The sequence below is a fragment of the Rousettus aegyptiacus genome, unplaced genomic scaffold (genome assembly GCF_014176215.1).
Source record: "Rousettus aegyptiacus isolate mRouAeg1 unplaced genomic scaffold, mRouAeg1.p scaffold_m13_p_2, whole genome shotgun sequence".
Classification (NCBI taxonomy): Eukaryota; Metazoa; Chordata; class Mammalia; order Chiroptera; family Pteropodidae; genus Rousettus; species Rousettus aegyptiacus.
In genome coordinates this window covers 172,773,201-172,797,988 of record NW_023416295.1, presented here as the reverse complement: position 1 = coordinate 172,797,988, position 24,788 = coordinate 172,773,201, and the positions used below count along the sequence as shown (strand labels likewise).

The window sequence follows — 24,788 nt, the reverse complement described above, 5'->3', positions numbered from 1 at the left end:
GAAATGTTCCCACTGCCAGGAGGCAGGCGCCACCTTGGGTTGCTACAACAAAGGCTGCTCCTTCCGATACCACTACCCGTGTGCCGTCGACGCAGGTAAGATGGGGTCGTGGGCCCTTGTCAGAGCCACCCGAAGGGTGGGACGCGCACGTCGAGTCTCTGCCTTCTTCTCTCCCTTCATCATAGTTCTTCTTGTCTCTTCCGACCCTATTCTGTGTGTACATTCTAAAGGAATGCAGAGAGGAGAATGAGAAGGAGTGAAGTGGGGTAATTCTCTAATAGCAGTTTTATTCATATAATTCACACACAGTTTGCTTAAATGTACTATTCAGTGGTTTTTAGTATGTTCACAGAGTTGTGCAGCCATCATCACAATAAATTTGAGACTATGTTTGTCACTTCATAAAACTTCCCCCCACCTTGACTCCCAGCCCCTGGCAACCACTAATTGACTTTCTGTCTCTGCAGATTTGGCTGTTCTGGACATTTTATGTACATGGAATCATAAGGCCTTCGTGACTGGCTTCTTTCACTTAGCATTTTCATTTTTATTGCCAATTAATAGTTTATTATAAGGATATATACCTTTATCATTCATCATTTGATACACGTTCAGGTTGTTTCCACTTTTTGATTAATACAAATAGTGCCACTGTGAGTATCCACATACAAGTCTTTGTGTGGACTTAATGTGTGCAGTTCCCTTGGGAAAAACCTCGGAGTGGCATAACTGGGTCATACGGTAGCTGTTTAACCCTTTGGAAACCTTCCTGTCAGACGGTTTTCCGAGGCGGCTGCACCGTGTTGCATCCGCCCAGCGTCGTGCGAGGGTTCCGGTTTCTCCATATCCTCACCGCCGCGAGATGTCGTCTGTCTCTGCTGTAACCTCCGGTGGTGGTGAATGGCAAGTCACGGTGATTCTGATTTACATTTCCCTGGTGGCTAATGATGTTGAGCATCTTTAATTCTGTTTTTTCTTTTATTGCTTGTCGCTTTTTCTTATATCTAAGAAACCATTGCCTAATGCAGAATCACAAAGATTTTTTATGCCTGTGTTTTCTCCTGTGAGTTTTATAGTTTTAGCCCTGACACGGACGGGTCTTTGATCCATTTTGAGTTAATTTTTACGTGTAGTTAGAAGTAGGAGTCCAGTTCGGTATTTTGCACGTGGATTCCACCTGTCCCAGCACCATTTGTAGAAAAGGCTATTCTTTCCTCATTCAGTGATCTCGGCACCTTTGTTGAAAACCAGCTGACCATAAATGTATGGACTTATTTCTAGACTCTCTCCAGTACCACACTGTCTCGAATACTGTAGCTTTGTAGTACATTTTGAAATTAAGAAATGTGTGTCCTCCAATTTTATTACTTTTTTCCAAGATTGTTTCGGCTCTTCTGGGTTCTTTGTTGATTCATGTGAATTTTAGGATCAGTCTGTCCACTTCTGTAAAAAACAGCCATTGAAACTTTAGTAGGGCTTGCGTTGAATCTGCAGATCAGTTAGGGAATACTGCCATCTTAACAATAGTCTGTCTACCAGCCCATGATCGTGGGGCACCTTTCCATCTACTTCAGTCTTTAATTTCTTTCAACAGTGTTTCGTAGTTTTCAGAGCATATGTTCTACACTTCTTTTGCTAAATGTATTCCTAAGTGGTTTTGGGGGGGTTTTTTTGTTTTTTTTGTTTGTTTTTTTAATATGATTGTAAATGGAATTTTCTTAATTTATTTTCAGATTGTTCATTGTGAGTGTATAGAAATACAGTTTATTTTGGTATATTGATCTTATATCCTACAACTTTGCTCAACTCATTGATTGTTATAATAGTTTTTTAGTGGATTTCTATATACAAGATATGTCATCTGTGAATACTTTTACTTTTTTCTTTTTCTTGCCTTGACTAGAACTTTTAGTATAATGTTGGATAAATGTGGCAAGAGCTATCATCCTTATCTTGTTTCCAACCCATTAAATATGATAGCTGTGGGCTGTTCCTTGATGTCTTGATGCAGCTGAGGAAGTTCCTTCTGTTCCTAGTTTGTGAAGCATTTGTATCATGAAAGGGTGTTTTTATTTTGTCAGGCATTTTTTCCAAGTCCATTGAGATGATCACAGCGATGTTTTGCAGTGTGGTAACTATTTTAAAAAAAGGGGGGGGGGAACCTTTTGTCCCAGAAGTACCGTCCAATGACTGATGCAGAAGACTTGAGTTCTGACTCAGCCTGGGAAAATCCTCTTTCTTCCTCTGAAGTCTTGTCTCTTAGTGGATGTTTTCACCAGTTCTTGCATTATCAGACGTGTCTGAGACTTTCATCTAGCCGGCCCTCACATAATGCTCACAGACAGGAAGGAAGGAAAGAAAAATGGAAAGATAAACTGAGTGTCAAAAGTGGCATGGTGCTTGCTGTCTCTCAGTGCTTCCGGGTTCTGAGCGGGGCACGTGCCGTGACTCCATGGAGGCAGCTGTGCCCTCTCTAAGAGGTGGGATTTGATTTGGATCTGGCAGGGGAGAAGGGGAGGGGACGCGGCTGACAGGTGTGGAAGCAGGTACAGAGGCATGAAGCACACGGAGTGAGATCCGTCCAACGTGGAAAGACTCTGAGTTCATCACGACCACACTTCTCTCCGGAGCTGCCGTTCGGCACACCTGACGTTTGCCCGAGCACGTCCCCTTGCCGTCACGTCCTTCTCTTATCCCTCCTTACACTCCTCCCTCTTCCTTTCTTTCCAAATTTCTGTAAAAGGAGCAGCTGAAAAGAACAAGAGAGGTATAACGAGAGAACACCTGTGCCAAAGTTAGATTCTCATAAAAGGACGTTTGCACATGCTGAAGGCAGCTGGTGGCCAGGGCGCCTTGAAACGTCAGGTCGGAGACTTTGGGTTTTAGTCTGTACCTTTCATTCTCTTGTTCCTCTAAATGTTTCCTGCCGAGTCTCAGCTGTACTTCACCCTGCATTGTGGTCTGGCATGTTCTATAGAACAGCCATTAAATCCTCCTCCACTCAAGATCCAACTTTTCTCGTTTTCATGATATTGCCCCTGGTTACATAAGAATGTTTTGTTTTATTTTCTAGTTTAAGCTTTGTGGTTTTTAAATGAAGACAAGTATTAAGTTTTTGGCAGTTGTGAGTTCCATGTGGGGAGCAGCGTTAGAACTGGCTCTCCCAGGCAGTGGCTGGGTAAGAAGTGATCACCTGCACTGAGGCTCTGCTCAGAACAACCAGGTGATCACAGGCAGGTAACCTCGTGCCCCGCTCAAGGCATTAAGCAGCGCTAACAGAACTTTCTGTAGTGATGGAATGTTCTAGATCTGCACTTGCCAGCATGGTAGCCTCAAGCCATGTGTGACCATTGAGTGCTTGAAACATGGCTAGTGAGAACGACAGACCAGATTTTTTATTTTATTTAAACGTGTGTGGCCATGTGTGGCTAGCGGCCAGCGGCCAGGTGGCCAGCAGCTTAGCGCCACCTTGGCCAAGCTCAGGTGGCGGGGTTAGGGTTCTTCAGGAAACACCCAGGGCTTTCGTTTCTCTCCAGGGAGGGCTGCTTGGTTCACCATCCCACACCCCCAGCAGGGAGGCAGGGGCTGCTTTACCAGCTGAGGGTTAGTAAGCCAATGACACCTGTCCCTCTCTCTGAGCCTGTCACGATGTGTGGCTTTCCCAGGTAAAGAGGTTATATGCCTCTTTGGGAGATGTCAGTGGCCAAGTCTCCAGCGAGAGGCAGGCTGCCTGGGTGTGCGGGGCTAGGCGGGCCTCGGCCTCTAGCTTTGCTGGCCCAGCTGCCACATCCTCTGCTCCTCCAAAGAAGCAGCTTCACAAGCTGACCGTGTCTTGGGCATTTTTGATGACTCAAGTCACAATGACCCAGAGGCTTGCGCCGCCCCAGGGGGCGGCTCCTTGTATTTGTCCTTCCCCTTCCTGGTCTTGGGAACTCTGTTCTGTGTGTAAAGGACTTTTGCATCTAGGAAAGGCGTTCATTGATGTTTTTTTCAGATGATGATGAAAAAATAAGCCCCTGATCTGAGAGTCCCTGGTCTCCACAGAGTAAGGAAAGGTCGCATGTTTTGACCTCTGCCCTTCTGCCGACCTGACCGCCCGAACCTTCCCAGAACTGTGGGTGTCTCAGGGAAATCTTTGATTACTGGGGACAGCTCCACGGAAACAAAATCTTTGTTTTAATAGGCTCTATGGCTTTTGAAGCTTTCCCCCTACCTGATGCTGATCCTACATTTGTGACATCATGGTTAGCAATTTTGTGCAGCTCGTTACATCAGAGGCACAGGATTTGGCTCCGGGGTGGGAAATGCAGTAATAAGAACCTGAGCACTGGTTTAGGGGAAAAAAAAGATTTAATGTATTTAATGCAATGAGCCACAACAATTAAGACCTAAGGAAAAAAGCGCTGTGCTGGCTCATTAAAAATTCCGCTGTGCGTAAAGAATCTTGCCTGGAGGGGATTCTCCTTCTACCCTCATGAAGAAACACAGCTGGGAATTTCACTTTCTGCAGCCCGCTCTCTCTGCCTGAGACTTTGATCTTGCAGTCCAGGGCTCAGAGCCCTGGCTGAATTATTAAGGGATGGACTGGTGGTGGTCAGGGCCTTCCTGTGTCCCAGCCTGTCTTCTGCTAACGTGAGTGCTCACTGCAGCTCTGAGGTAGGTTGTAGATCAGCTGGAGACAGCATCTTGGCCTGGCAGGTACAGAGGATCTCACTTCCCTTTTCCTCTCTCTCGAAGCCCCCATCCTCAGCCTGGGGTCTGTATGGAGGCGTGTGGGTATCCAAAGCTCCACATAGCTTCCTACAAGGAGCTCTGCAAAGTCCACTCTGCCCTCAAGCTCAGAGAAGGTTCAAAGCAGAGCACCCTCTGGGACGTTGGTATTTGTGTGCATGGAAGCCATCGTGTGGACCAGACAGTCTTGCGAGTCTTTTCCAACTTGTGTGATGTCCAGCAAGCCGTCTACTTGGACTTCACTGTGGAAGTGCTGGCCAGGCCCTCTGGACGTTGTAGGAAACACATCGAGAGGCGGGCTGTCTGGCTGCGGGGCCAGGTGCCTGTTCAGAGACCTCAGAAGAGGTCTGCTACCCTTCTGACCGCTCTCGGCTCTTTCCCCAGCAGGGACTGGTCCCCGCGCCCTACCAGGTGTCAGCTCTCCAGCCGGGGTCGCACCCTGCCAGGGACAGGACTTGCACTCCCTGATGGCCGGGGCCTTTATCCTCAGTGTCCCTGCGTGGGAAGCCCAGCCAGAGGTGGAGGCTGCCCCTGGCACGTTTGTTTAGGAGGCTTACGTTTCCCCAAGTTCCAGGGTTGACTTTGGTGCTCACTTACGTTGTTTTATTTTTCTGCTTTTTAACTTAAAAGGGAACACGTTTTCTAACTTTAGACATATTTTACTGATGGCTCATCACAGCTGGTGGTCACTGGTCATGGCTGTGAGAGGAACTGAGCCACCTCTGCCCCTCTGATGCGCCTTTGCAAACTAACATGGTCCCCCCCGCCCCCATTTTTAAACTCCTGTGCTATGAGGGTGGCCGAGCCCACGTGGGCTCTGCTCTTTCTCTTTGGCTCACATTAGAGACTGCCGGCAAGCATGCTGCCCAGCCCAGGTGAGGGGAAGTGCTTCCCCTGAGTGCCGGTTGTCTGCCTCCTGCTGTTCGTAAGCTCTCTGGCAGATTGGAGCAGCAGGAGCCTTGGTCACGCCATGTACTTGTGGGTTTTAAATTAACACATTTCATTTACCGCCACGCTCTGCGCTTACAGAGGGAGGGCATGGAGGTTCGCAGGACTCACCGAGTCCCCAGGCCCTGGAGCTTGCCCAGAGTCGAGAAGGCTCACTCCTGGATAGTATATTTCAGGACTCCGCGTGGGAATGGTAGAGGAGGTACAGGTCTAAGCCGATTGTGAAAGGGTCTTTTTTTATTTGTTTGCAATAAGAGGACCTGAGAATTTTTCATTTGTGTTTCTCTTGCTTATTACAGATTTTCATTTAAAATCTGTGGGTACACAGGCTGCTAATCTGGACCTCAGTTTAAACGAGTTAAATTGTAAATTTAGCAGGCTAAGCACCGTGGCCGCCTCCCGCCGTGGTGCCTGGGAGCGATCTGAGGATGTGCGATCAATATGTATTAACATTCTGCCACCGCACCTCGCGCCAGTGACCTGGCCGTCGGTCTCCGGGAGCCGTGGCGTGCGGAGCGAACTCATTAATGCGATTTCCTCGCCTCGCCCCACCCCTGTGCCGCAGCACGCCGCTCACCTGGAGGCGGATGCGCGTCCTTGCTGTCATCGAGGATGCTGTTACCGTGTAGGGAGTTGGAATGAATCATTTCCCTCTGAGGATTAATAGCCCCTTCCCGGGGGTTCACTCTCCTCTGAAGCATTTAGCGTGGATTATGGGGCTCGTGTGGAGAGCTCCTCCCTGTCTCCGTGCGTTGTAGGGCGAAGGGGACGGTCGCGCGCTCAGCCTGGCCCCCTTCCTGTGTGACACGTGGTGTTGGCAGGAGGGAAGGTCCCCCCAGATTCAGCGTTTTCACCGGGAAGCTTTGGCTGGTGCCTGTAGAGTGAGTTTAGCCTAGAATCGGGGATTTTAAAAACATTTATTAGAAATGATTTCTGATTATTAAAACAATATAACATCATGAAAATGCAGAAGAAATAAAATTAGGTCACCTATAATCTTACCATCCAAAGAGAACCACTGTTGTATTTTGGTAGATTTCCTTTGTCTTTTTTTAATGTATATAAAACATTTCGATAAAAATTAGCATTGTACTTATACATTTGTTTCCTGGTTTTTCAAGCAATTTTGCATCATGAACGTTTCTCATATACAGTTAACTGTTTTGAAACGTTAATTTTTTAAGTGACCGGATATTCCATCATGTTGCAGTACCACAGTTTCTGTGCGGATGTCTCTAATGTTTTCTGCTAGAACTCAGTGTGGGGACCTCTTACGCCGCGTCTGGCCCTGTCAGTCTCGGCCCCCCTGGCCCCACTCGCCGGCGCTGTGCGCCAGCTTCCGCCTGACTGTCCCCTTCTGTCTTGCAGATTGTTTGCTACATGAGGAGAACTTCTCGGTGAGGTGCCCCAAGCACAAGGTGAGTCAGAGCCCCAGAGAGCCTGTGCTCCCAGCAGGGGGTGGGGAAGGCGGCCATTGGAGGACCGAGGCCACCCTGCCAGGTCTCGCTCTGCCAGGCTCCTGGCCCTGGGAGGGTAGAGAGGCCCAGTGCGAGAGGGAGGCCTGCAGCGTGGGGTGTGGCAGCCCTGGTGGCATGGGGGGCTGGAGAAGCGTGTTGGAGAGAATCGTCTGTCTGGAGGAGTTAGATCAAGCTCAGCAAAGCCGGTTTCACTTTAGTTTAACGGAGCCCCGCTCACAGGTCGGCGTGAGGCGAGGTCGGTTATAGGCCACGATACGGAAGCGAAGGCATTTGCCCAGGCCAGGAGAAGTACAGCCGGCTCCAGGCTTCAGGGGAAACTCGCCATTTCTTCCAGGTTTCACTTCAGCAGAAGCCACTGGCGGTCGGTCCGAAGTTGGCAGTTGATGGGCTGCCACTGCCTCGTTTCCCAGTTGGTTCAAGAGGTGGTCTCTTGGTCACCTCTTTTAGGAAAGGATAGAAGATAAGGGGGTGAGTGGTCTCTTTTTGAGAGGGGAAGATCTGGAGAAGGAAGCCCAGGAGAGCACCGAGAAGCCGGGGGCTGTCCCTGCCTGGAATGTCCTGCGGTGGCCGACTCTCCTCTGGCTGAGGTCACACTGACACCTGGTGGTCACTGGCTGCTCACAGTCTCCATCTCCAAGTAGGGCCAGAAAGTACTAGAAAGAGGTCATCCTGGCAGGTCTCCCCTCAAAATGCTCCTAGAAGATGCTCACTTATGCTTCTCTTTAAAAGTTATTTCCAGAGATGGCTCATAGGATCTTACAGTAGTCTTTATCTTTACTCAATTTACGTTTCTATTTTGTAAACTTCCCTTTTTTAATGGGCACATTTTACCTCAGGAAACTGTCTGAGTATCTCCTGTGTGTCGTTCAGTACTGACTCTGCCTTTTCTTTCCTTTTCCATGTGCCGTCCTGTCCTCGCCTCTGCCCTCCCTGGCCCCCACGCTTGTGCTTCTGTCCCTCCTGCCTCGCCTCCTTGGCTCTGCCGGCGTCAGCCTCCCCTCCCATGCCCTCTCCCCCCCCTGCAGAACAAGACAGCGAAAGGCAGCCTCAGCACAGAGCAGTCGGAGCGGGGGTGAGGGGGGCAGTGTGCTCGTGGGAATGGAAAGTACAGCAAGCACAGGTGAGTCGGGGCGTCGCCCCTGCCGGGCACGCCACGTGGGTGTCAGGGCCTCCGCCCGCGGAGCCTCAGGCCCGGCTGCCCCACGGGCGTGTGATCGGCGGACTGCTAACCCCAGGTGTTGCCTGTGGAGAGGTGGCCTGGGCCTCCCATTGCCCATTAGGGTTCCGGGCGACTGCTCTGAAGTCAGGCCTTGTGTGTGGTGCCCCTGAAGGCAGAGTGGCTTCCAGGACAGACCCTCGGGGTGGGGGGGTCCCTGTGGCCAGCCGTCCTCACTCGTCCACATCTGAGAACAGCTCGAATTGTAGCCGGACGTCTTTTTTCTTAATTTACTCCATTATCTGTAAAGCTTAGGGCGCATTTTCCTTTGAAAAACAAAAAAATTCCCCAAGTTTTGTTGTTTGAAGTCTTTTTTTCCCCAGTACTCTGAAGGATTCTTTTTCACAGAAGTACAAAGGAAAGGGAAATCCCCTCAAAGATTTAGTAGACTTTGGCATCCGACTTAATTTTACTCTTAAAAATCTCAGGAGATTGAGTTGTGCTTTCTGTGAGTGCGTCTGCGGGCTCGAGGTCGGGGCTGGCGGCGCGCACATCTCTGAAAAGAGGATTATAGGGCTGGCGTCTCCAGAAGCAGCAGGCCCACCACTCCCTGCTGGCGTCTTCGCCCTCCCTGTCCTCCCCGAGTCAGGGATGAGGAAAACCTTGTAAAGAGAAGAAAAAGAAAAACCGACACGTAACTTGGGGCTCCTGCAAGCCGGGCGGGGCCGGTTGGTGCAGCCGTGCCGCTGTAAAGGGGGCCTCGTGCGCCCGTGTGGGCCTGGCCCGCCCCAGGCAGGTGTGCTAGGCCTGTCCCGGACGGGTCTCTGTGGAATGCGCCCACCCCCTCGTTACCGAAAGCCTAGCAGTAATCCAGTAATGGGAGGAAGTCGCCTCGGCGTGGCAGCCTCCCGCCCCCAGAGTCGTCATTCGTCCTTCGCTGGTGGGCCCTGATGCTGCCTGCCAGGGACGCGCCCTCTGCCTGCCGTGTGACGAGTGGCTGCTGGGGGCTGTCGGGCGGGGCCTTGTTAGTGCTTTTCGCTCTTCCTTGCTCAGGGAGCAGGGCTGGGAAGCGGGGCAGCCGAGCAGGACAGGCAGGCAGTTGGGTCATGGGAAGCAAATGAGCACGTGGAGGTGGTCGGCCGCGGCCACTGGCCTGTGGCATCTCCTTTCCCGCCGAGCAGCCCTTGGGGCAAGACAGCAGCCTGGCTGGCTCTTCAGGAAGTTTCCGGCGCCCCCTCTGCGTGTCCCCTGGCCTTCATGGCGGTGCTCGCCCGGGCACGCTCTGCCACCGTCCTCTCGCTTCCCCGGCCAGCGCCGGCGCTTAGCACGTCCTTCTGTGGGGACCACGGTGGCTGTTCTGGAAGTGTCCCGGGAGACCCCGTTGGCTTTGCCCTGGAATTGCAGCTGGTGTTTGAGAAAAACAAAGGCCGGGCCCCGGGGCTGAGGGCAGATCTCTTCTTGGGGGTTTTAGTTTCGTTGATGTTCTCCCTCCGCTGCACCTGTTCCTGGGCCCCGCCAGCTGGCAGCTCTTGGCCTCTGACACTGCGCTTGTCATTCCTGTTCCTGTTTACACATATGGAACCGCAGTGCTGCGACCAGTCGGGTCAGAAGTGTGGGCGGCTTCAGGTCTGTTGCACGGTCGGACCATTCACCCCTCGGGAGGAAAGGTGGACGCACTGCATCCGGGCTCGTCCATTTGCAGTTATTGTCTTTACATGCTGTTCCCACGAGGCTAGATCCCAGTTCAGCGGTCACATTGAGGACAGTCAGTGCCCATCAGGTCCTGAGGCGCTGTCAGGCCTCTCGGGCTTGTGCAGAAGCCCCAGTGACCAGGAACAGAGACACGACTCCTCTCCTAAGGGAGCATCCGTCTGGAGTCCATGCTAGGGACAGAGCCATCATCACAGGGTGTCCCGGCCAGGCGGAGAAGGGACAACGGGTGCACCTGTGAGTCCCACCTTCTCACGGAGTGTGCGGAAACGGCGGTGCGACCAGGCTCAGGCCGCTGAACGTCTCTGCACCTGTTTCTTCTGTGGACAGCCCTCAGAGGAGTCAGCTAGGAGGTGCCGGGGACGTGCCCGCAGCCCGGCGGCCGTCAGCTCATGGGGGCACGCTGGTCTGCCGTGCACGGCCCGAGCTGGAGGGGTCAGGGTGCAGATCGGACCCCGCCGCTGCACTGTCCTGCCCCAAACCCTGGGCCAGGGGCACGGCCTCCCATCTTCACGTGACAGGCTCCACTCCATCTCTGGGCCTCGGCTTCGGCGTCACTTCCTCTTAGAGGCCATCCTTCTCCTTTCCTGTGTGAGCCACCCTCCCCCCACTCAGCCTTCCTGGCACCACCAGGATTCCTCGGCATCTGCTCCCCGGCTGCGCCCCGCCACCTGCATCTGTGGGAGGGGCCGGGGATGGCTTAGAGCCACCTCCCCCCACTCTGCCCCCCCCCAGCTGTGCCCCCAGGCAGTACAGATTCAGAGCAGGGCCCCGCCCCCCTCTACAGGTGGGCCTGCAGCTCTGTCTCCCAGCGGGGGTTGGCAGGGCGGAGGCACTGGGTTCCTGCTGCAGTTGGAGAAGGAAGGCCTGGCGCTTGGCGTGGAAGGACAGAGGACAGCCTCCGGCCCCGCGGGCCCAGGTGCAGGCCTCAGAGGCGAAGCTGAGGCGAGGGAGGGAGGGTGTTGGCAGGCTTTGGCCAAGGTGAAATCCTCTTCAGCAGCCGAATCGGAATGTCTTCCGAGAGAGCAGTGCCCACCCCGCCTAGAGCGGCTGCGAGCTCGTCCTCATGGGCACAGCCCCCCGTGTGCTCCCCGGCTCTGCCGTGTCCCACGCAGTTAGACAGGACGTGCAGCACTGAGGCTCAAAGGCGCAGAGTCCCCGGGGGCTCGGTCAGAAGAGCTTTGCTGGACGTGCGCCCCAGTCTCACTGCCAGCCAGCTGCGTGGCTTTGGGCCACGTGTCACCACGCAACACCAAGGCCCTCCCCGTGTTACCATGAAGTAACATCTGTAAGTCTGGCCTAGTGCCCAGCACACACTAGGTGCGTAAAGAATTGCCTTTCTGTTCTCATCTCGAAGGAAGAGTTTTTTAGAAGAAACACTGAGGAGTCAGGGTCCCATTACACTCATGGCATCGTGTGTCTGGGCCAGTCTCACGTCAGCCTGGGGAAGGGTCCCTGTTGGCGGTGCTGGCAGGCGGACCCCTGTGTTGCTGAGGGAGAGCCAGCGGCCAGGCAGACCCTTGGGTGCCGAGAGCGTCGCGCCGAGCCCGGGGCCTGCTATCCTGAGGAAGGGAGCCGTGGGCCGTGGCGTCTGTCCTCCTCACGCCGGCGTCCCGCAGCCCCAGCAAGATTTCGCCCCTCTGGTTATTGCTCGAGGTCCTACATCAGCTCCACCCTCGTCATCACATTGACGAAGGACTTTTAGTTCCTAGGCTGGCATCAGAGAAAGCTGTTGCTTCCCCATTTGCTGACAGTCTCAGCCTCAGCAAAACCAGAGTGCGGCGTGGACCCCCATCTGGACCCCCAGGGCCCAGAGTCACCTTCATTCAGGACTAGAGGAGGCACACTGTCTCCTGTTACCTTGAGAATGGCAGGATGGCTCAGCCACTGGCTCAGGTTCCCAGGGCCTGGAGGCTGGAGTCCCAGGGTTTACAAGAGACATTGTCTTGCCGTCCCTGCAAAGCGTCTTCCTACTTACTGTGTTTTCTGCCAAGCGGTTAGGAATCTCTTTTGGGCAGACAGGTAAATGTATGTGTGCTTTTGAATGGAGCGCTCCTAGCTCGTGCACGCGGCCCAGCCTTGCGCTCCGTGTATCAGTGAGTGTCGCAGGAGCTGAAGCAGGAAGATGGCGCCTGGCTTTTCCTGAGGTTTGTCGGTTGGAGGAGGCAGCGAGGCGAGCCCCGGCGTGTGGTCCAACATCTCTGGGCCAAATTCCTTGGAAACTGCCGTGTCTCTCTGAGACCTTTGCACATGTAGTGACCTGGGGCCTTCCGAAGAGGCCCTTGGTAGAACCCCACCCACCCCGCGCGGGTCGTCTGGCCGGGCTGGGGCCGCGCCCCCCACACAGCTCGTGGAGGGCGTGCAGAGAACAGGCGTTCAGCTGAAAGCAGCTACGAAATGGTCGTGAGCCGGTGCTGGGTGCTCAGCCACCTATGTGCTGCGCCCACCGCATCCCCCAGGTGGAGGGGCCCCAAGCGAGGGTCACCCCTCCGCCCGCAGCGCTGAGGAATTCTCTCCTGGACCTGCAGAAAGGCCCCTCGCGGCCCCGCCGCGGAGCAGGGCCGCTGCCGCAGGGCCCCGCGCTGAGCGTCCCCTCTGCCTTCCAGGTGAGACTGTGGAGATGAGGAGCTGGTGGACACCGGCGGAATGGAAATCGTCCTGCTGCGCAGCCACACCCCGCCCCGCCCCGCCCCGCCGCGCCTGCCCGTGCCAGCACTTCCTTCCTAAGTTCTACATCACACGCAAACCGTGACACCACAGGAGAGAGAGACCCAGGACGTTGGAATGGCTGTTTCCATGGACACAATCTCCATAGTGACAATGTGGGGGGAGGGGGGAGGGGAGGGGGAGGGGAGAGGGTGGGGGGATTAAAAGGGAGGGATAAAAATATATATATAAAAATCTATTTTTAGTCTGGAAAGACTTTGTTTAAATGAAAGGTGCGCTATCCCTTTTGACTCTATTTTAAAATTATCTAAAGAACTCCAAATTTGTTCCAGTAACAGTGAAATTTAAATGTGAAATTGAACTGAACAAACTCATCTCATAAAGGACGGGGGTGTGGCTTTGATTGGTAGCCTGTCTCACCAATTCAGAGAATTCTAGACCCAGGATTGAAAGCAGAGGAACCACACCAAAACCATCCTTTTGTCATTAATTTGTCTCAAAGTGGGAAGCTTTGGGGGGAGGGAAGTGGGCATGGTCCATGTTTTCAAGAGTGGGAGAATGATGTTTAAACACAAAAATAAATTTTTTCATTTCCAGAAACACTATTTATTTATTATTTTTAAATTTTTTTTTATCTTTTTTTGGGGGGTGAAATTGGCAGATACCCTGAGGTCACAGCTGTGTCTTTGGTCCCTGTGGCCAGTGAGAACCCCGAGTTGCCCCACTGAGTGCGCCTGGCAGGCAGGGTCAGGGGTCGCCCGCCTCCGGGCACGTGCGGGGCAGCCGTGCCCTTGGCTTCCGGGATGGCCAGGGCAGGAAGCCTAGGCTTAGGAATCGACTCGGGGGGACGCCGTGGCATGCGGTTGGTGTGGGGTGAGCTGGCCGGGAAACCCAGTGGACCCTTTTTTCTTTTTTCGCTTTCATTTTTATAAAGGAAAAGGGAGCCTGTCAGTTGAGCAGCCTGTGCTACATGATTCTTTATGTTGTATTGTTCTTGTTTTGTTTTGTAAATTGTATAATTTTTAAATATCTGAGTTTTAAAAAAAGAAGAAAAACTACAAAAAAAAAATCTTGTTAAGGCCTTAAGAAGGGGTTAGTGCATCTTTCAGGGGTCACTCTGCCGTGGGGATAAAATAGCTGTTTCACAAACAGTTTTATTTAAAAAACAAACAAACAACAACAACAAAAAAAAACAAAAAAAAAACAAAAAAATAATAAACTTCATTTTAACCTTGTTTCCTTTTTTGTTTACTATAAAGCAAGTGCGTCTCTTCCTCCTCCCATTCCAGCCCCGAGGGTGGCTGTGGTTCTGCAGAGGAGGCCACCATCTGACTGGTCCACTGTCCCCAGCCTCGTGCAGGCCCAGGGCCCTTGCAGAAACAGAACCCCACGCAGCTCCTCCCTGCCGCCCAGCCTGGCTGGGTGGAACCCACCTGTATGTGGGGACGGTCAGATTTCCTTAAGTTGATGTGAGAACAAATTTCCAATCAACATTAATTTTAAAGGTTATAAAAAAGTAATGCAATGTTAATGGATTTTTTTAGAGAACAGAAATACTGGAAGGAATGTTGTGAAGTAGAAATAAGCAATTATAAATGAGTTCTTGTGTGCTCATCAATTTGGGGCTGCAGAAATGGCAGATTAATTTTGTTTTAATGGCTGCATCAAGCAGTGTGGTGCATTTCTCATTTCGCTGCACCAGGATGGAGGTGCGGGTGGGCGTGCTGGGTGGGCCACGGGGCCTACACGGCAGTGACAGCTTTTCGAGCTACTCAGCTTCCCGTCTGGCCTTAGCATTAACACAGTTCAAATGAGATAGATGGATTTCAGGTGTCAAGGGCTAAACCACAAAACTTGAGAAGTATGTATCTCGAGGGAAATATTTTTCTGACGGCAAATGATTCTTGGTCATTTTTCCTTTTCTTCTTCTGTCTGCTTTTGACTTGTTGATGGCTTGAGTGAGGCATTTGTGGTTGTCTTGGGTCTTTTCTCAAACTGGTTTCTGAGATGACCATTGACTGGGGGTGACCATGTTCCACACTTCCCTTCCGACCCCCGCTTTCCGATGTCTGATCGTGGGCATCTCAGCTTCCGCCACTTTTGAGTTCTATGCATTTTTTAATATACTTAATTTCGTAAAGTATATTGGGTACATTTAAGCCACGTTAGGTTTATTACAGTATTGAGCAAAAGATACAGAAAAGTCTCATAAACCCCCCACTCTCCAGACACAGTCACCCCCACTACCGACTTGCCCCGGCAGGCACCCGAATTCCACGGTGCACACCGTCGAGTCTGTGTCGCACACTGTGGGTCTGAGCAAACGTGTGACACACCCGTCACTCCAGTATCGTGCAGAGTAAGCGGTTTCACTGCCCCGACAGTCCGAGCTCTGCCTTTCCGGCCTCCCCTCCCCCAACTCCCGACAACCCCTGTTTTTTTTTCTTGCTGTCTCCATGGTTTTGCCTCTTTCCGAGCGTCATATAGTTGGGATCACACGACATGCAGCCTTCTCAGACCGGCTTCTTTCACGTGGTTCCTCCTTGTCTTCTCATGGCTCGACAGCTCGTTTCTGTTTAGTGTGAACGGCCTTCCATTGCCTGGGCGGATGTCTCGGTTCGTCCATTTACCGAAGGGCGGCGCCTTGGTCGCTTCCAGGTTTTGGCGATTACGAACAAAGCCACGGCGCACGTCACTCACTGTGCAGGTGTTGATTTGGACACAAGTTTCAACTCCTTGGGGTCAATATCAAGGAGTGTGACCGCCGGGTTGTACGGTAAGGGACGGTTCTATAAGGACCCACCCACCGAACCGCCCTGGAACCGCCCTCCAAAGGGGCCGTGCCACCGTCCCGCCAGCCCTGGGTGAGAGTTCCGGGTGAGGGTTCCATCGGTCGCATCTGTGCCAGCAGGTGGTGTCGGTGTTCGGCCTTTGGACCATCTCAGTAGGTGTGTAGCAGTGAATGTGCTCTTTACAGTAACTTAAATTGTAGTTTAATAAAACAAAATGTATCATCTTAACCAGTGAGTGTGCAGCTCAGTCGTGCTAATGTCACACTGCTGTGCGACAGATCTCCAGGAGTTTCCATGGTGCCAAGACTACCTGTGACACGTGTGTGTGGGGGGGGGTGCTCGCTGCTCTTGGCCCGCACAACTTCACCAGGGCAGAAGCCAGGGAGGGCGGGCTGAGCGTGTTTCTAACATAATCTCAGTCACTCGCAGGCTGGCCCTTAGAGTTCATGGCCTGCATAGAGCAATAGCCAAACACACGAGTTTTGAGATGGGCCCCTAATGCCGCTCTGCGACTTTGACCTCCTGCCATGACCCCTGAGCCAGCTGCCACGCAGGGCTGCGGGAAGACGGCGTGGCGCGAGCAGCGGTGCCTGCCCGGCGCACGCAGGCCTGGCCAGACTTGCACTGCAGCGCCGGCGAACGGCCGCAGGCAGGTGTCCCCCGTGGCTGCCGGTCCTGGACCACAGGCCCCTCGCGTGCGGAGGGCGTTGCCTGAATGACAGGCATGTCTGTCCCTGCACTTCGTGTTCCCGTTAGCGTGACTACACGACATCCGAAACAACACAGATAAAGGCAATTTATGGAGGACCAAGTGACAAACACTTAGACCATCCTGCTTGCCCCACGAACACCACCCAGTTCTCTTAACAGTCTGGGTAGAAAGCTGCTGCCTACCAGGACAGCTGAAGCCACAAGAGAGACCACAGGCTAGATCCAAGAAGGCCCCAGGTGCCCGTGGGTCTTGCCCTCCTGGTCTGTAGAGTGGCTGCTGAACTGGTCTCCCTGCCACTGGTAGGCCCAGGGACCCCAGTTCCCACAGCCCAGGCCTCAGCCGGACGTGCAAAGCCCCCGCTCCAGCCGCCTCCCTCCCTCCCCCTGCCTCTCACCCCTCCTGCGCAGGAGTTTGCAATAGAGCTTTGGTCCTCTTGGCAGCTCACCTTGGCTTTCAGTTCCAAAACAGCCAAAGTCCGTGAGGTCCTCCCAGAAAGTCCTGCTCCAGCTGGGCACAAGGTCCACACGACCCTCAAAGCCATCCTCACACTCCTTGCTTGGAATGTGGCTCTGATTTCCCACCGCTCCCTGCTCCCAAGCACCTGCGCGCAGGGTCCTGCCTTATTTTCCCACCATGCTGCAAAGGCCCAGCCCAGAGGGCCCAGCTGGGCCCCGGCAAGCAGCACCCTCTGGGCCTGAGCCTAGCAGGAGAACGGGATGTGTTCACGCACCAAGCACGGTTTGCAAACACTGAATGCCAATACCAAAAGGCCACGAGCACTCCACGTTGGGGGTGCCCTCTCACTGTTGGGGAGCAAGGGAGAGAACTAAGGGAATATGGGGCCTGGCTTTGGCTGAGAGAGAGCACTTCTAAGCCCTGGGAATACTGCTGTTGCCAGAATGAGAGCTTGCCTCCCATACCCCCGGGGTGGGTGAGGGGCTGGCCCTGCCCAGGAAAAGCCCCTTCCCGCCCTCCGGCTCCTGCGTCTGCACATTTCAGTGGGCTTTGGCCTCAGAGTTCTCATCAGCTTCGCTGATTTAAAAACGCAAATCGTACCCCTTTTATAGTTGAAGAAGGAGAACGCTGAGGCCTTAGGCAGCAGCCCTGCCCTGGCATGATGTGGTCACCCCTCTGCTTAGAGGGGACGAGAGGCTGAGCAAGGGGGAGGGCCTGGAAGCCACAATCCCGGCCCGAAGGTGGCACGCTCCGGTGTGGGTGGTACTGAGGTTTGCATCTTTCCTCAAGGGACCACAGAGTCGAGGTTGGAAGGGATGGAGCTGGAACCGGGGGTACCTGGCCGGGGGAGAGGGAGGAGGCCAGGAAAGGGAGAGGCCAGAGAATCCATTCCTCGTGGTCCTCGGCAGGCTCGTAAGGGCGTCAAGAAATCGTGTCACCTACTTGGTTTCCATCCCGTTGTCTTCCAGAAAGAGTTTGAGCAGCCGATGCTCAAGGACAAATGGTAATGAGGAGGAAGAAGCAGGCCCACTTCCCTGGGGACAGAGTCACATCCCGTGCTAAGCCAGCCTCGTCCCCCGAGCTCACTGGCAGCTCAGTCAACAAGGGAAAGTGCGCAGCCCACATTTCTCCGAGTCGGGAACGTGGGTACAGGCACGAAGGAGATTCATCAGCTGGGTGGCCACAGAGCTGGGAGGTTTGAGGACTGATTTGTAATACTTAGAAAGGGATCCTTGTACCACTGAACTGGCTTATCCGGGTGACTCAGGAGCTCTGAAAACAACTCCGCTGCCTCCCCACCCCCAGATTCACACTTGCCACGGCCACAACAAGACCAAAACCCAGGAAGCTGAGCCAGCAGCCTCGAGGCGGGGGTGGGGGTCAGGTCCAGGCAAACCATGGGCCAACTGAGACAAGGCGACTGGGTGCTAGGTGTGCGGGTGAGTATAAACAATGCGTATGTTACGTGTGTGTGGTTTTGTGGATGTGCGAATGTGTGTGCACATGATTGTGTCAGTATATGAGCATGTGGGTGGTGTGGGTGGGTGTATGGTGTGTGTGTGTGTTGAGTGTGCTGGCGTGAGGTTTGCGTCTTCTCAGGGGACACTGAGAACTTCACTCCCTACCCTGCAGTCCCTCTGATACCTGCGACATCACTATAATGATGGTCTAAGGGCCAGCGACAAACCTGAGAGGAAGAGGCCCTTCTGGCAGCGACCGGTGACATGTGGAAAGGCAGGGACTTGTTCTGAGGACAAGGCTACAACCACATCGTAAGCCTAATGTGACGGGCAGGCGGCAGGACAAGTCCGAAGACCCCCGGTTCTTCCTTGGAGCCTATACAAAGCTGGAGAGCCAGGTGGCAGCTGGGCTTCTTGGCTCCTCCCCCTACTCTTGGAAAGCGCCTGGATACCCGACAGGAGAGACAAGGCATCTGTGGCCACATCTTCACCTGACCTTCCTGCCCCCTCCCCGTACCTTCTGGTGGCACAGTCACCTGACAGGGTGACTCTGGGCAGAGGGCAAAGGCCAGTCTCAGAGTCCTTTATATAGAGGGCCCAGGCTCGGCAAACCCTCAGGGTGTGCTGACGACATCTGCCTGGTCTGTTCCCAGGGGCCTGGTACGGTGAGGGGTGCCAGTGTGACCGGAGGAACCTAGTGGCCACTGAAGCAGCCATGGGGCTACTGACCGGGGATGTACTGGCGTCCATGGCCGTGGCCATGGCCCTCTTCCTGCTCATGGTGGACCTGATGCACCGGCGTGCACGCTGGGCTGCACGCTACCCGCCGGGCCCCATGCCACTGCCTGGGCTGGGCAACCTGCTGCAGGTGAACTTTCGGAACATGATTTGCTCTGTTAACCAGGTGAGGAGGTTGGGTCGGCAGCAGGGATCCTGGGGTCCCACCTCACAGCAGACATTGGGTTGGGGGTGAAGCCGCAGGCTAGGCAAGTTGCTGAGCCAGGAAGAGGAGGCAGGTTTGAGAGGCATCATGAGGGAGGGCATTTGCGCAGGGCCCGAAGGACAGTTGGGATTTTCCAAAGGTCAGAGAGGGCAAAGTCCTGGGGGAGGGGGAGGAACTTGGCAGCTGGTTTGGCATCCAGTCGGACAGCTCTTAAATTATGTGAGGCCAAGTGGGGGTCCCTTCTGTTTACATGAGGAAAGGTCTGGAGAATGGGAGAGAGGGGTCAGGTCATGAACCCCGTTTAAATCAGGAAGTCGCGGTTGAGAGAGGTGCTGTGGGCCCTCCAGCCTCACTGCTCACCTCTACGGACCATTTCTTCACCTGCAAAATGGGATGCTATCTTGGCTCCCTGACAATTTTGGTGACCTTCGCAAAGTCAGCTGGGTGGTCTGATCCAACGTGAGGTCCTCCATCACAGAGGATGTGATAGAATTGCGAGACCACATCAAGTCCTTGCGCCAGCTGGGTGGGTGCTGACGGCCCAGGAGTCCGCCACAGCTGGGGCCATGACACTGGGACCCGGCTTAACCAACACCCTCCACCTTCCACCTGCAGCTGCGGCGCCGCTTCGGAGACGTGTTTAGCCTGCAGCTGGCCTGGACGCCGGTGGTCGTGGTCAACGGGCTGACAGCCGTGCGCCAGGTGCTGGTGCACAACAATGAGGACACGGCCGACCGGCCACCTATGCCCATCTACAACCACCTGGGTTTTGGGCCGCGTTCTCAAGGCAAGTGTAGGAGGGGGCAGACCACGGCCTGGCAGGGATGGGGACAGCAGTGACTCGAGACCCAGCAGGGTCAAGAGGAGGCGGCTCGTGGACATGCGTGCAAAGGGGTGTCAGCGAATTCCAAGGGGCGACAGGTGGAAGAACGAGCTTGTGCCAAGGGCGGGGGAGGGGGCGGGGAGGGGGGAGGACATGGGCAGGGCCTTCGGGAGAGAGGGTGGGCCAGGGCAACAGCGAGCCTTGAGGGTTCATCCGGGTGGGCAGGAACGAGGAGGACGAAGTCAGTGTGGGCGGGACAGGGGTGGGCAGGACCGGCCCTGACTGAGAAGGTGTTCAGAGTGGGCAGAGCAGAGTGGGACCAAGATCTGCCCCCCGCAGACGTGAGCTGGAAAGCAATGTGGGTGGACAGAGTGGGACCTGTCCCCGGCTGGAAAGGGGTGTCCAAGTGGGCAGATTTTGGTGGGGTGGGCGACGAGCGAGTGCGAAGGGGCTAGGGGGCGGGGCCTGCACCGAAAGGGGCGGGGCCGTGAGCAGAGGTGGGCGGCGCTTATATGCACGGGCGGGCCTCGTTGGCAAGGCGGGGGCCGGACCTGTTCCTGGTGGAAGAGTGAGGACAGGGGAGAGCAGGTGAGCAAGGTGTGGGAGTGGAGGCGAGCCCAGGGCACACTCGAGCCACGCCCACTGCCCCACCCCCAGGCGTGATCCTCGCGCGCTACGGGCATGTTTGGCGTGAGCAGCGCCGCTTCTCCGTGTCCACCATGCGCAATTTCGGCCTGGGCAAGAAGTCACTGGAGCAGTGGGTGACCGAGGAGGCCACCAGCCTCTGCGATACCTTCGCTGACCAGGCTGGTGAGTGCTGGCCCTGACGCAGGAGAGAGGGATGGAGAGGCTGGGAAGAGATGGAGGCAAGCCCCTGATCTACGCTGTGCTCTCCCAGGACGCCCCTTTAGTCCCAAAGACCTGTTGAATAAAGCGACGAGCAACGTGATCGCCTCCCTCATCTTCGGGTGCCGCTTCGAGTACAACGACCCGCGCTTCCTCAAGATGTTGAACCTAGTAGAGGACAGCCTGGACGAAGTGGCGCAATTCATGCGCGAGGTGGGGGAGGGGGATGAGGAGCCCTTGCTGAGCGAGCTAGTAAAGGCAGGCCACCTCCCTGCAATGGGCCTCGCCAGAGGATTTATATGGAGGGTCGTTGGAGAAAGGGCATTCCAAGCAAGAGATGCCACTGCAAAGAGGAGGAAAGGTCTGGAAGTGTGTGTGTGGGGGGGAGAAATCGCAGGCAACAGAGGTGGGAGAGCCAGGCCAGGGTCGGTGCTCCAGGAGAGGGCTGAGGAGCCTGTACTTCCTTTATGGGAGCCACAGAACACACGAGAGGTGGAGTTTAGGTTCATCCTTCTGGCAGCCCTGGCCAAGAGAGGGCAGAGGCCAGCACTTAGGGAGGAACCAGGTCAGTGGTGGCGACGCCCCGAAGGCAGCTGGGACCTGGACTGGTCAAGAAGAACACCTGGGCGCAAGAACAACAGTGAGGGGCCCGCGTCTGTGGCCTGCACAGGTGCTGAACGCGATCCCGGTGCTGCTGCACATCCCGGGGCTGGCCGCCAAGGTCTTCCCGGCGCAGAACGCCTTAATCGCCCTGCTGAAGGAGCTGGCTGCCGAGCATAGGACGGCATGGGACCCGGCCCGGCCACCCCAAGACCTGACCGAGGCCTTCCTGGACAAGATGGAGGAGGTGAGGGGCAGCTGCTGGGGACGAGGCCTAGGGTTGTGACCTGAGGGCCCTGTGAGGTGAGCCCAGGCAAGGTGAGGCCTGTGTATCACACAGCATGATAGGCACCCAGGCTGTTGGGTGCAGAGTAGGAGGCCCTTTTGGGCCTTCCTCCCTCTGCCCCTGAGCCCACCTTCTATGCATCGCCCAGGCCAAGGGGAACCCCGAGAGCACCTTCAACAACGAGAACCTGTACCTGCTGGTGGCTGACCTGCTCTCTGCTGGCTCTGCGACCATCTCGATCACGCTGGCCTGGGCCCTCCTGCTCATGATCCTACACCCAGACGTGCAGCGTGAGCCTGGCCTGCGGGCTGTGGGGTGGGTGAGGGAGGAAAGGGACAACCTGGGCCCCTGAGCTTACTCGAGCTACCAGGAGCTCTGAGCAGAGGCGGGGGGCCCAGCCCTGAGGTCAGAATGACCTCCTCCGCGTGGGCACAGCCCTACCCCGGAGTCAGGAGGTCAGAGCCGCCCTTGGGAATGCTCGTCTGCCCAGGCCGTGTCCAACAGGAGATTGATGAGGTGATAGGGCAGGCCCGGCGGCCAGAGATGGGGGACCAGGACCGCATGCCCTTCACCACGGCCGTGATCCACGAGGTGCAGCGCTTTGCGGACATCGTCCCCCTGGGCCTGCCGCACATGACGTCCCGTGACATCGAAGTGCAGGGCTTCCTCATCCCCAAGGTAGGCTTGTGTCCCTTCTCACCCCAGCCCAGCACTGCCTGCCGTCTGGTAGCTCCAACACGGCCATTGCCAGGTGGGGCCAGGACTGGAACCCAAGGGACTCGCTCATTTTCACAGCCACGGCCTGTCCCAGTCTTGGTGGGCGTGGGAGCGAGAGCAGAGGCAGGGCTGGCCCTATCCATTCAGTGGGGAAAATGTGCCACCGTGTGTTGGGGGAGCCCTGGGATGGGTGGCAGTGAGGGCACCCATGAGGGGCAAGTCACCTGGCCCTGCCAGGGGACACAGAGGGTGTCGGGACACGTGTGCACCAGGTAGAGTGTGCGTCCCACGTGTGGTGGCAGGGGCCTCGGCCTCCCCCAGCCTAGACTCCACCCATGTCCGGCATCTCCTGCCAGGCGACGACGCTTATCATCAACCTGTCGTCGGTGCTGAAGGACGAGACCGTGTGGAAGAAACCCTTCTGCTTCCACCCTGAGCATTTCCTGGACGCCCAGGGCCGCTTCGTCAAGCAGGCGGCCTTCTTGCCCTTCTCAGCAGGTGCCTGCGCGGTGCCCGGCTCACGGCCTCTCCCTGGGGGGCTTGGAGGGGCGCCGCAGGCCCCAGGCTCACCCAGCCCCGCCCCCCGCAGGCCGCCGCGCATGCCTCGGGGAGCCGCTGGCCCGCATGGAGCTCTTCCTCTTCTTCACCTGCTTCCTGCAGCGCTTCAGCTTCTCGGTGCCTGCAGGGCAGCCCCGCCCCAGCGACATCGGCGTCTCTAGCTTCGCGGTAACCCCAGCCCCCTACGAGCTCTGTGCCACGCCCCGCTAGAGGGCAACACCGGGCCTTGGCCTGCTCCTCGGCTGGGGGCCCTGGCGCACAATAAACCAGCCTGGTGGCTCCAGCCTTGCCTCCGAGTCCCCCCCGGGCCCCTCCACAGCCCCTGGCAGTGACGGGGCCTCGGCAGGCTCCCCCGCATCCAGCCTTTCCTGGCATTCAGCCGCATGTGAGAGATGGGTACACCGAAGCTCAGAAAGTGACAGCTTACCCGCTCATCACCCACGGAGACCTCCAACTGGCTCTTCAGGTTGGCGACAAACTCTATGCAGAGCTCCTGGCTCCTGCTGGGAAGAGCCACTCGAGGCTGCTAAGGGCCATCAGCCAGGCCCCGGTGGGGATGGGAGGGGCCTCCCTCAGCCTGGACGCCCACATCGCAGGACCAGCGCCACCCATGCCACGCCACAGGCCAGCAGCTCGGCCCACTTCATCTGCGGTGCCCCAAAAGGTGGGGAACTCAGGGAGGCTAGGAAGTGATGGCCAGGTCAACGCTCTGGCGCAGGCGTCAGGTGCCATAGCCGCCTCCCTCCCTGAGCCTCTCAGTCGCCCCAAGGTCACACTGGCCACCTTCCTTGGCCCCTCAGGGGTACTTGTGTGCTGGCCCTTGTCGGGTAAGAGTTGCCTCATGGCCAAGCTGGAGCTGGAGGACACTCACCTGGGCTCCAACCCAGGGTGCCATTCTCTGAATAGCCAGGTCAGGCCAGGCTCGCAGGAGGCTTGGCCAGGGGCACAGGGAATGAGCCCCACCTGAGCTGCAGGCATGCCCTAGGAATAGGGGTCAAACCTGGGCAGGGGTCAGCCACAGGAGGCGGCAGCCACACAAGGAACTTGGACACTCTGCCTCATGTCCTCCTCTGCCAGGACACTGTGACCCTGGGCTTCTGTTTCCCCTTCAGCCGATGAGAAGGTTGCACCAGATGACCAATGGGCCCTGTCTTCCTGCTCCAGCTCTGGGGCTGTGACCTCATTAGCCTGCCGTCCTCCACCTGCGCCCACCCCACGAATGATTGGTTCTGGGCAGAGGTTTCTAATGGCTGGCTGCTAACCTGAGTCTTGGGAGGATCCTCTGCTACATTTAGGGAACAGCCTGGGGACCCAGATGCTCAGAGCAGAAGCCACCCAGCCAAGCCTCACTGGTTAGAGGGTGCCACCCGACAGCATCCCTGACAGGTTCCCCAGTGTCTTCTAAACGCCCTCAAGACAGGATGCCCCCCAGGCCCTGGCATTCAGGGAACGTGGTCCGTCGCTGGGCTTGGCGTCCAAAGGCCAGCCAGGGCCCCTTCGGCCTCTCCGGTGTATCCACTATCCGGGTTTGGTGGCAGGAGATGGCGTTCCTGCAGCCGGTGGGGACAGAGTGTGGGCGGAGAAACGCCGGGTCTGCATCCAGGTGGGAAAGCTGAGGCCCTGCAAGGAGGCCACAGAGGCCGCACCTTATGCGTTTATTGGATGGTTTGTCATTCGTGGCTTGGAGTCTTGGGGACGTCAGAGGCCGGGAACCAGCCCAGCCGGAGCTTCCTCAGGAGCTGGGAGACCCAGCCCCCAGGCCTTTCCTCCTTGCTCTCCACTCCAGAGGCCTCTACAAAGCACAGACGGGCGTGCCCTGTGGGCCCCTCTGGCAGGAGGGGCCTTCCCCAGGGTGTCCGCGGTCGCAAGGTGCCCCGCCAGGGAGGGCACAGGAGGCAGGGCGGC

The 24,788-nt window shown here is 56.0% G+C and overlaps 2 protein-coding genes across 9 annotated transcripts in view; both read left to right on the top strand.

Annotated features, from left to right (window-relative positions):
- TCF20 (transcription factor 20) overlaps window positions 1-12,861 on the top strand; it is a 90,342-nt gene extending 77,481 nt beyond the window's left edge. For 3 of the 8 annotated variants that reach the window (XM_016135793.2, XM_036237596.1, XM_036237597.1), the window contains exons 3-6: window positions 2-95; window positions 7,048-7,097; window positions 8,150-8,277; window positions 12,630-12,861. In XM_016135793.2, the coding sequence (XP_015991279.2) occupies window positions 2-95; window positions 7,048-7,097; window positions 8,150-8,233 (228 nt within the window). In that variant the 3' untranslated portion in view covers window positions 8,234-8,277; window positions 12,630-12,861. Of the gene's footprint in view, window position 1; window positions 1,011-7,047; window positions 7,098-8,149; window positions 8,278-12,629 lie in introns of those variants that run through there. The other 5 variants (XM_016135795.2, XM_016135796.2, XM_016135797.2 and 2 more) reach the window with 3 other exon arrangements.
- A 5,788-nt stretch (window positions 12,862-18,649) lies between these two features.
- Window positions 18,650-23,166, top strand: LOC107505566 (cytochrome P450 2D14). Its single transcript, XM_016135799.2, has 9 exons — window positions 18,650-19,014; window positions 19,669-19,840; window positions 20,534-20,686; window positions 20,775-20,935; window positions 21,393-21,569; window positions 21,757-21,898; window positions 22,099-22,286; window positions 22,682-22,823; window positions 22,915-23,166. The coding sequence occupies exons 1-9, from the start codon at window positions 18,826-18,828 to the stop codon at window positions 23,091-23,093; spliced, it is 1,503 nt and encodes a 500-aa protein (XP_015991285.2). The 5' UTR covers window positions 18,650-18,825; the 3' UTR covers window positions 23,094-23,166.
- Window positions 23,167-24,788: the final 1,622 nt, after the last annotated feature.

What these genes read in the sequence shown, in the direction of transcription:
- LOC107505566 (XM_016135799.2), top strand. Translation starts at nt 18,826, where the DNA reads ATGGGGCTACTGACCGGGGATGTACTGGCGTCCATGGCCGTGGCCATG. An exon ending in TTTTGGGCCGCGTTCTCAAG is followed by an intron (nt 19,841 to 20,533) that starts GCAAGTGTAGGA and finishes CCCCACCCCCAG; the next exon opens with GCGTGATCCTCGCGCGCTAC. An exon ending in CTTCTTGCCCTTCTCAGCAG is followed by an intron (nt 22,824 to 22,914) that starts GTGCCTGCGCGG and finishes CGCCCCCCGCAG; the next exon opens with GCCGCCGCGCATGCCTCGGG.